Source organism: Mauremys reevesii, linkage group 4, assembly GCF_016161935.1.
Source record: "Mauremys reevesii isolate NIE-2019 linkage group 4, ASM1616193v1, whole genome shotgun sequence".
In the NCBI taxonomy this organism is placed as follows: Eukaryota; Metazoa; Chordata; order Testudines; family Geoemydidae; genus Mauremys; species Mauremys reevesii.
This window is the reverse complement of record NC_052626.1, coordinates 80,714,563-80,725,650: the sequence shown is the minus strand read 5'-3', so window position 1 is coordinate 80,725,650 and position 11,088 is coordinate 80,714,563. Positions and strand designations below refer to the sequence as shown.

The window sequence follows — 11,088 nt, the reverse complement described above, 5'->3', positions numbered from 1 at the left end:
ACCCGAAGCCCTGCCCTGGGCAGATGCTGGACACAAATGAATTTTTTTTCAGAGTAGCAGCCGTGTTAGTCTCTAAGGTGCCACAAGTACTCCTGTTTTTTTACAAATGAATTTCTGACCCTTGCAACACTCATCTAGCTTGCATTGAGCATGACGAGTTTTGAATTAAAGTGTGTGCGTCTTTTGGCTTGTGCAGGGGGGTAGCTAGTCCTGCTCCATCTGTATGCGGGAAAGGAGTAGTAGGTTCCCCCGAAAGGGAGCACACAATAGCCCTGGCTGCAAGGGGGTGTTTATTTGTGTTGAGGCAATTAGGGGTGGGACAGCAGTTGTGTGTGCCGGGCGGGGCTGTCTTTTCTCTCGGGCAGTGAGTTGGACAGCCCTAGCCTTGGGTGGGAGGAGAGCAAGATGGCAGCCTCCTTGTGGCTGAGCTGCCGCAGCAAAGGGATGGACAAACTACTCCTGGGTGGGAGGCTAGTCGCGGGGGCTTGTGCGTCTCTCCGCCTTGGAGGAGGCTGGAGGCTTCTGCACAGGAGCCACGAGCTGCTGGGTGAGTATTTGGCCTCAGTCACTAACAGGCGGTTCTTAGTTGGCCGCCTGTGGCACTGTTAGAACCTGCTGCAGCTGTGCGGGGGACAGCAGTGACTTTCAGGGGCAAGGACAGTGGGTGGTAATGACGGAGGCCAGGTGTCTGCGAGGAGCTTGTGGTTAGGGCAGTGTATCTCTGCAAGCAGGGTCTGGTGGTGAGTGGGTGACCTGGACAGAGGAGAGGGTCCATGGGCGTATCTGCTGAAGTGAGTGGGCAGTAATGTTGGGGTGTGGAGGTTTGGCGGGGGGAGAAGCAGAGTGGACTTTATGATTAGCCAGTGGAAGAGAAGGAAAGGGGTGGATAACGATGCTCTGTTTGTCCAGTGGAAATAGGATGAGGGATGCAAGACATGGGGAGAAAGGAAGATGGTGGTATGGCATCAAGTTTGGTGTCTAGAGCACAAAGTGTATGGCAAACTGGTTTAGACTATTTTCTAATGATAGTTGTGGCTGCTTTTGAGTTGAGTGGCCAAAGAATACCGAGAACTGTACTTTCTCAAAGCCCTCTAACTCCCAAATTCCTTCTGTGATTTACCTCCATCCATTTTTCTCATGGCTCTTTATAAAAAAATTCTTTAGTGTGAGATTGTATGAAAACCTGTAAAACAAAAGAAGGCATTCTGTGCAAGTTAGAGGGTCAAATGTAGAACTTAAAATGGGAGCAAACTTTCATTCTGAAGGGAGGATTTCTCTTCCCCACAGTCTATTTTTGGGTCTTCCTTCCCAGTGAATAGTCCTATTACCTGCCTCTAGGGTGGCCCATAGCTTTCCTAAATATCAGAGTGAAAGTGACATGATTCTTGACAGTTTTATCACTGACCCTCACCAAAACATACCAGTCTTATCAATTTTTCTCTGCATCTACTTGAGAAGCTATAAGCTGCAACAGCAGCAGCAGAAAAGCTGTACACATGTAGAATCAAGTAGACTGGAGTACTGTCTTTGCAACCATAAGTGATAGAAACCTAATTATTTTTTTAAAATGAAAACTTGCGTTCTACAGGAATTGATGACTGAGAGAACTCTGACAGAACAGTCCAGAAGGGAAGTAAATACTCCTTCTTGTTCTAGTCATTTTCACTATATTAAAAAGTAATCTACTCACTGGTGGCAAGTATGAGTTGATTTTAGAACAATTAGAGCAAGGGAATGGGAGTCATGGCTCTGCTTTTGTTCTATTAATAATTTGGTATGAGACACCAGGCAAATTACTTTGTTTCCCCTATGCTTCATTGCTCCAGTGTCCCAACAAAGCTGTAAAATAGGGAGACTGCTACTTATCCTTATCACAGGAGAACAGGAGATTTTATATAAAATTGAGTTCCATAAACAACAGAGAGTTTTGAGTTCCTTTGGTGAAAGGTGCTATTGTAAGTACAAAACACAGGCCTTGGCAAGTGAAGAAAGACAAAGATAGAAAGACTTGTCAGCTGAGCTCTTATTTAAGATAATCCTCTAATGTGGTTTGAAATAAAAAAATGTTCATTTTACTACAGAATTTAGACATACACCCCAGGAAATGAGAGATGTCAGAAAAAAAAGGTTCAAACCTCATGCACACCCACCCACGACAAAAAACTAAATGCTGTTATTTAGGCAAGCAATATAGCAAGTAGGACTAGTACCAGGAATCATTAATCAGGCAAAACACAGCAAACTGAAGTTTTGCCTGGGTAAGGACTGTAGAATAAAGTCTATAGGGATAATCAGAAATAAGTGAAATTTAATTCATAGACCTAAAAAGCTCCAAGTGGCTTCGCTGTGACTCTTCCACTCTACTTCCACGCCTATTTAAATAAGCAGCTCCCATCACAGCTGTCTGGGCCCAGACTGTGCTGCCAATCAGACTTTTAACAGACTGGTCAGCGGTGCCAACTGGGGCCGCCGGGGTCCCTTTTCGACCGGACGTTCAGTCAAAAACTGGACGCTTGGCAACCCTATGCTCAGATAAACTATTACTGCAGTTCCAAAGGGATGCTTTTTCAGCTGTCTGTTAATGTGACTGGGTAATAGGAAAGGAGGAGAGCCTTTTGATCGATCAAACATCTGCCTGCAGATAGTCAGCAAGTGCTGGTTAGGGAGTCACTGGTATCCAATATCTATTTCTTCTGTGCCTTTACACTATGTCGCATATCACAGGCTCTTTAAAGTCAGACTAGAACTTTAAATAATTGTGATGACTTTTTCTATTTAAAGATTTTCCTGTTATATCCATGGCAACTGAAGACTTCTTAAAACAGATTCTAGAGCAAAAATAGACTAATTCAAATTGTACCCATTTTGTACCAGTCTAAGAGAAGCACGCTTTCCCACTGTAGTCCATAATTGCAGTATTAACATTTCTTGCCGTTAGCCTTGCTATAATGTTTCCTGAGGTATATATGCCATAGTATCTGTATTTTGTCTAACCTGCAGATGGTGCAAGTGTGTTATTTTTAGAGTGGTTTGAACAATGTTATTTTAATGAGCACTAGTATTAAGGGAATGAGCTGTGTCTGACCCTTGTGGAATATAGAAGATGCGCAGTGAGGGAGAGAGAGAGGAGCTGAAGTGAAATGTGACTGGGTAATTTATTCTGGCATTGATCCAACCCTCTACTAAAGCTCTTTGCTTATGGGAGCACATCATGTGAACCAGAGAGATTCGATATGAAATTCCAGCAATGACATATGTAGACTAGTCAAAGTAATGAAGCTTAGATCTGCTTCATAATAGCAGCAAATTGGTTTATACTACATTTATATTTGAACAGGTAATGAGCATTCTAAAACTCTGTAGGGCTGCACATTAAATGCAATATAGGGCTAGAATCCTGATGAGGGAAGACACTGGTGCACTTTTTTCACAGAGAGAAGAAAATGGTCCCCTAATGTAGTTTTTTATATCTCAGCTATTGCTGTGTTATGTTTGCACTGATATAGAAGCGTAGTAAATTTTGTCTTTACAACTGGCTGGGTAATGTAGGAAGCTATGAAATAGCATTTCAGCTGAGGATGCTGCGGCACTTATCTCTAGTTCACTGCAGCTTTTCTGTTTTGACAAAGCACTTGCTGTACCCATTTCAAGGCAGGTGAAACAATTATAAGCAGTGAGCACAGAAGTTCTGACCAGTGCATTGGAAGATAAAGTGCAGTGCAAATCCACAGGATTTTTCAAATCCATTAAATTAAATCTAATGTCTGGAAGGAACATAACCCTTAAAGTGGTCACCAAATATGGAAGTGTTATGGCCTCAGTGAGGATTTCAAGTTAACAATTGGTTTGTGTTTAAGAAACATTTTAAATTGATTCTCTTAAATACAATTGGTGGTAGATATAGAAATGGCCTTAAATAAACAGTACATGGCTATAAAAATATTGATGGCAGCAGCATGGTATGGTGGACTGAGCATGGAACCGGAAGCCAAGAACTCATGAGGTCTAATCCCAGCTCCACTACCACCACAGTGAAGCTCTGTGCAAGTCACTGAAACGTGTCTGTTTCCCCACCTATAAAATAAGTATACTGCTTACCTCCCAGGAGTCTTGTGAGAATTAGCTAATTGTTGTACAGATTGTTGAATCTGGAAAGTGCTACATAAATACTAACCATTATTAATACAAAGGCAGGATTATTGAATATAGATTTGTTTTTGGTGAAAGGGAATCACTCCTCATAATTTTAATTGTTTGTAATAAACAACTGGGATTATTGCTTAAATTAAATTAAGCCTGTATGATCTGGTCCAGAAGCGATTGTAGCAGCCTTAAGAAAATGACATCAAAAGTCTGTTTGCTCTGCTCTTACTGACTTTCCACTTTGGATGGAAAAGTTGTAGGATGAGACCATGATTCCCTTTTTCCACCAGTTGGCATTCACAAAGCTGTCTAAGTCCTGATGCTATCCCACAGCTAATGGGCTGCTCAGGTCCCAGAGACCGCAAGGCAAAATTCTTAAACTAGGAGGTGGGGAATGTCTGTTTTGCTAGTGGGGCCCAAACCTGTAGGTGTGCTTTCAGCATGCCTTATACCTGTCAAACCCTGCAGCTGGAGGGCCAGACGCAGGGCACCTACACACAAAAAATGGCTAGCGACACAGGGAAATGGAAGGCAAGTGTGAGAATGGTGAGCAGGAGAGGCAGAGAGAGAGATGATTTGGCTGCTATGACATTGGGCTCTCTAAGCAGCTGACGTGGCGTAAGTACCTAGCTCTAGGAGAGGATTCGCAGCTAAGGATCCTGAGTGATGGGAGGCACTAATCTCCAGTCCATCAGCCAGACTTGCTGTGTTAGTTGCTCAGACAGCCAAGCCCCTCTCCTTTCCTGGGCCTCCTGCTCCTGGCAAGCTTAGGTGGCTTCTGAGGATCCTTGTCTTAGGTGCTTAACTCTCCCTATGAATTGTGTGGAAAGCTTGGGTACCTATCTCAGGAGTGAGGATTCCACTAGACATCTGGCATCTAGGGGTTAGTTATTGGAATGCTGAGCAGAGCAACGCCTGTGTCCTTTGAGGATCTGGACCTCAGGGTCTCCATCCGTAATAAGAAGATAATACTTAAACCCAACTGTGCAAAACACTTTGTGTTTCCAGATGAAAAATCCGGTAGAAGTGCAGTGATGGTGGTGTTATACAAGGGTATAAGGAGTGGTTAGTGAGTTCAGGACCTGCCAGCTCCTCCCCTGCTCCCAACCAGCTTTTCATAAGGGTTGTCCTGCTCCTAGTGATGCTAAAAAGTTCCGTGAGAGACATAAGCTACACTGGCAAAAACACTTTTATTTTGGTATGGGTATCTACACTAGGCCTTATAATATAGTAGCTTTTAAAAAAAATCGCACCCCTAATTAACATCATTATGCCAGTATAAGTTTGAAGTGTAGACCAGGCTTAACATCTGGTATTTGTGAGCCAACATGGCTAGAAATGAATGCTATATATCACTGGAAAGCTAGAGATCTCTGCTTTTCTGTGATGTGTGTCCACTCATTACTATTTGTATAGGCCCACATTAGGCATTTTAAATGATTTTAAATTGTTTGGATTTTAACATGAGTGATAGGCCCGAAGCATGTAACCAAAAAGAATAAACTCATGAGAAACGTGGTTTGTTTGTGTTAAACTCATAGTGACCTTGGAAATACCAGTGTTATCTTATTTAAACTTTGGACTAAGCTATCGAAATAAACAAAACATGGTTAAGTGGACACCAGGCACAGTAAGTAACTGGTTAGAAATGCTTAGTCCAGTAGCTGGGGGAAAATGTGACAGTGAAATAAGGGGAAATCCTTGAAGAAAGCAGAGTGCACTTTAAACTGCTTCGGCTTACTTTAGCTAAGGTCCACTAACCATCAGAGACATTACTTGTTTGTTATATAAAGCAGCAATGTTTTCTAGGGGTTCTTTGTCAGAGCTTTTCCTTGCCCTTCTGGAGCCATGCCATGATTAGAAGGTATTTCCTGGCCCAGATCTGGTTGTATGTATTTGGCCAATGCTTATAAAGTAACTGTTATTGTTACTAAGATTTAGAATACAGGTATATATGCTTATATTTTGGTAGCCAGCACCAAGTGGCCTTTGGACTAATAAAGAAATGCTTGTGTGGAAACTGAGTTGTGGTAAATCTTAATAAAATTATTGGATGTTCATAACATAAGAACTTTAAATCACATTATCCTTATTACCATGTTTTATTCTCAGCCTTTCAGGTTTGATATACTAATTGAGGCCAGTGTCTCGAAACAGACTGTTAGAAGTGGAACCAAGTCTGTGTATTTTATGAAAGCTTTCAAGTCCTATACAGTGATAATTTCTAATTCTGGGGGTCCATAATATAACATAGTGAAAATATTTGAGTAAACAAAGCCATGGACCCATGCTGTGAGGTCTACTATTTCACATATTCTCAAGGATAAACAGGGTTTGGCAAACTAGTACAAATATTCTCAGGACCAGTAACTTTTCTAAGCACTAGTCCCGGACCAGCAGTGATCAGAAAGAAAGATTATCAATCCCTATAGACAATACAGCCACAAAACACAATTTGATCAGTGGTTGTCTCTGGATTCACTTTACAAATGCTAAAATAATGAGTAATGCTAAAGTTAAATAATTAAAGTACCAGAACAATGAGTTTCTATGACTGATTTGGATCAAGAGAGAACTAATTAGGGAATAGAAGGGAGGAGCAAATTTATTTAGATTTCTGCACTGCAGACTTTCTGGGAGCATGAACCATGTATAACTTCAACTCAGTTTTACAATTCATGTGCTTTAGGGATGATGACCCCTTGGGTGTGGATCTATGGAGTCTTTAGGGAATAAATGAACTCTGTTTTCCTCTTTCTGTACAAGATCTTTATAGCCTGCAAGCATACTAGATCTCTGTTTCAATATTTTCACTTTGCAGAAAAGGTCCACATTGTATCCGGAAAGGATGAAAAAAATACATCTTGTTTTATCTCCGCTGTTGAATAAATAAACATTCTTCCATAAGTATTTCTTTACAAGTGTAATAATTTTCTCTTTCAGTAGTCTATAGCACAATAATGAACAAGTTCAGATTTGTAAGATGTATTAACATTAATGAATTACAGAACAAGGGTGGATATTTTTATTTATTTCCTTGGATTGTTTGCCCATTCACTCATTTTGCTTTTAACTCCCATTTCTTTCCTTTCTCAGAGATCTCAACTGTATTAACTCTTTGATAAGCAAAGGTTTTAGTGTTTAATTCCAGTGTCTTGTTTTCCAGGTATTCCTGCATTTAAAATACTCATGCCTGCACTGTCTCCTACAATGGAGGAAGGAAATATTGTGAAATGGTTAAAAAAGGAAGGTGAGAGACAATTATCTAAAATGACAAATTTAGTGAGCTATGCATTGGTTCTCCAACTCATTATGTGGACTATTTTGTAAGAGCAGGATCACTTACTGGGTGCCAACTCTCTACTGAATACCCCATCCACAAATTGCTGGTTCTCAAAAATGTTTCTTCCTGCTGCCTATCAAGGACAAGATCCATGGACCACTGGTTCGCTGGTGACAGTCTGAAAACTACCTCTAAGCTACTCTGTTAACATATTTTGTATTTTTGCAAATACGTTCTTAACTCTCAAGTCAAGAAGCATCTTCGCACTCCGCTTCTGAGAGCATATGTGTTTTTTAAAAAAAAAATAGTAATGGACAATTAATATTGTAGATTAAGAATAATGTACACATGACTAGATTTTCATGAAATATCACAAATGATTTTTGGAATGATTCACCAATATAGAAATCCTAAACAACTTAAGAGGTGGTGTGAAATCTGTTATTACATTCCCAAGTTCTTATGGCAATTTGAGTTTAAACTGCATTTTGTGAAAGAAACCTCTGTATGTGGTAATATTTCCTTATCAATGTAATGTGAAACTTTAGTTTGTGCTAACTAAACTTTATTTGAATCTTTAAGGGCTTGTATATACCCATCATTGGCACATTCGAATCATTAAGCTAAACACTTAGGCCTTGTCTACACTAGTTTTGTTGACACAAGTTACACTGACGTACAGCCACTACTGGAATTAAACTGCTGTTGCATGTCCACACTAGACTTCTTGGCTGGTGGAGTGCATCCCCAATAGCAGCACAAGAGCAGTGCATTGTGGGTAGCTGTCTCACTATGCCAATGGCTGCAGGGTGCTTTGGGAAGGGTTTGCAATGCCTCATGGGGGCAGGTACAGCATCACTTTCTCAATCCCATTGTTCCATGAGCATCCAACTAGATTGCTTGCTGCTTTTCAACTGCTCTGGTAACATGCAGTCCCAGCCATCTCTGGCAGTGGGAGGAGGACACCCCTACATCAGCCCCCACCTCCCTCCCTGGCTTTTCACGGCACAGCAGGAGTCCCCCACCTCTGTCCCAACAGCAGCCCGTCCTGCCTACCTGTCACTGTGCTCCTAGTGCCAATGAGAGCAGGATTCAGTGTTAATCTTTTGATTCCATGATTCCCTCTGAGTTCTCCCACAGCCTTCTCTCCCCAAAGACCAAGGAGATCCACCCCTTTCCCTGTAGTTCTGGCAAGAGTATGGGAGCAGAGTGAAACCCAGACTCCAGAGGGTTGGGAGAATGGGGTAAAATAGGCCTCCCTAACTCTTAAATAAGGGCTTTTGTACACAGCAAGCTACCATGTGGCAAGCCAGGTTATGAATCTTCAACTCACCAGCTTGCTGCACAGTAATGGTCCATATGGACATTGCTAGAGTTAAGTGAAAGTCCCAGAGTGCTTCTTAGAATATTACACTTTGAAGTAGTAGTACCCCAAGATGCCTTCTGGGGCTTTCACTGCACTGCAACAACATCTGCATAGGATGTTGCTATGCGGCAAGCTGTTGAGCTATAGATTGATACCCAGGCTTGCTGAACGGTAACTTGCTGTGTAGATAAGCCTAAGATAGTTATGTGTATAAATTGGTTTATTGCTTTCAAAATTCTTTCTCTTGTTATGATGTGTTCCTGCTGTTAGGATTAAACAATACTTTTAAGAAAGCTGTTTGGTTCATTGTATTTACTGCTGGTCATAGTTCCCAGAAGGAAGAACTGCAGGTACTGAGTCCTGCATAATTAGAGGTGGTACACACAGAGCTGTAGCCCAGGGCCCCAGTTCTAAGAGTGGGAGAGTCACATGTTTCACCCCAAAGGAGTGAAAGCTCAAGGCCTAAACTTGGCTGGCCTGTACTCAGAGACAGACCAGACCAGTGTCAAAAGTGCAGCTAGCCCTGAACTGTGATAAAGTTACAAGCTATTTGGTATGAATTCTTATGTTTCTTCCTGCTAGTAAATTATGAAAGACAAGGAACTGTTATGGTGGGTATTCAGGGCCGACATTTTAATAATTAAATGACAGTCTATTCTTAAAGCTAATGGAAATTGAACAAATTTAAGTTGCCTAGATGTGTCTCTAAATCTGGAAAGACTCATTTCCAAAACCCATTTACTTTGCATGAGAAGATACTTTGGGTACTCGTTTATCTCTTGCTCTCTGAGGTCTGTCACCTGAAAAGTAATTGACCTTTATTAGAATGTGTTGGCTCTGCTAGATAAATGACCTTTGCAGTATTTTGTATCTTCACATGCCTTGGCTGTAAATGAGGATTCTGTAGCTCCATAGGTTGAATCAGAAGAATCATTGGTTCACACTCTGTCATCAAGAAAACCTGTTTCTTTTTAGCTCTCTCATACCAGATTCCATGAAAATTCAAGTTAAGGCTGGATTTTAAATTTAATAATGGAGTCCAGGTAAAGCAACATGTTTATGACCCAATAGGAGCCATAAAGTTGTCAGTTGTACCTTTATGCCCTGCTTGGCCTTTAGGGACCAGTAAGATTATATCTTGGGCTCTAAAGACCACCGTTAGTTTCACTTTAGAGATCGGTGTAGTCTGAGCACAGAGCTGGGAGCGAAGACCTCCTGAAGTCTAATGCTAGTTCTGATACAGACTTCTTCTGTGGTCTTGAGTATATTTTTAAGTATTTTTTTTCTGCATCAGTATCCTTTTCTAGAAAGTGGGGGTAATACTTACAGTGACTGGGTACCTCATAGAAGTTTTGAACATGACTTAGAAATTAGGCTAGGTACTTATCATAGAATGTCAGGGTTGGAAGGGACCTCAGGAGGTCATCTAGTCCAACCCCCTGCTCAAAGCAGGACCAATCCCCAGACAGATTTTTGCCCCAAATCCCTAAATGCCCCCCTCAAGGATTGAACTCACAACCCTGGGTTTAGCAGGCAAATGCTCAAACTTATATGGCCCTTATGACCATAGTATCAGCATGCTTAATGTTTGTATGTGCTTTGACTATGTGGAAAGTACTATTACTATATATTTTCCCAAATTTAGTTACATTTAAGAAATCATTACTCTTATTCAAGGACAAAATACAGTTTGTATTTTGACAAAATTCTTTGAGAACTTCAGATCAGAGGTACTGTAGAAGAGCAAAGTGTTTTTACAAACATTAACCCTCACAATAACACTTTTGGGAGTTAGATAGGTATAATTATGCCCATTTTACTGATGGATAAATTGAAGCTCCATGAGGTTTAATGATTTGCAGATAGACAACTTCCAGGGCTGTTGTCGTTGTCTTTCTCTAAGGCCTAGCCTACATCTAAAACTTAGGACGATCTAGCTATGTTGCTCAGGAGTGTGAAAAATTCAGACCCCCAAAGACATAGTTAAACTGACCTAAGCCCTGGTATTGACCTCTGTAGGTTGGTGGAAAAATTGTTCAGTTGACCTAGCTACTGCTTCTCAAGGGGGTGGATTTAGTACAGTCATGGAAACCCCCCTTCTGTTGCTGTAGCAAGTGTCTATACTGTAAGGTTGCCAACTTTCTAACTGCACAAAACCAAACACCCTTGCCCTGCCCCTTCTCTGAGGTGCCACCCCCCCACTCGCCCCATCCTCCTTCCCTCCGTTGCTCGCTCTTCCCCACCCTCACGCACTTCCATTGGGGTGGGGTGTGGAAGGGAGTGAGGGCTCTGACTG

At 41.5% G+C, this 11,088-nt stretch overlaps 1 protein-coding gene across 2 annotated transcripts in view; it reads left to right on the top strand.

Annotated features, from left to right (window-relative positions):
- Window positions 1-326: 326 nt before the first annotated feature.
- PDHX (pyruvate dehydrogenase complex component X) overlaps window positions 327-11,088 on the top strand; it is a 91,188-nt gene continuing 80,426 nt past the window's right edge. For both annotated transcript variants that reach the window (XR_005598385.1, XM_039538410.1), the window contains exons 1-2: window positions 327-547; window positions 7,310-7,393. Coding sequence is in view for 1 of the 2 variants with exons in the window: in XM_039538410.1 (XP_039394344.1) it covers window positions 406-547; window positions 7,310-7,393 (226 nt within the window). In the remaining variant the exon portion in view is untranslated. The remainder of the gene's footprint in view (window positions 548-7,309; window positions 7,394-11,088) is intronic.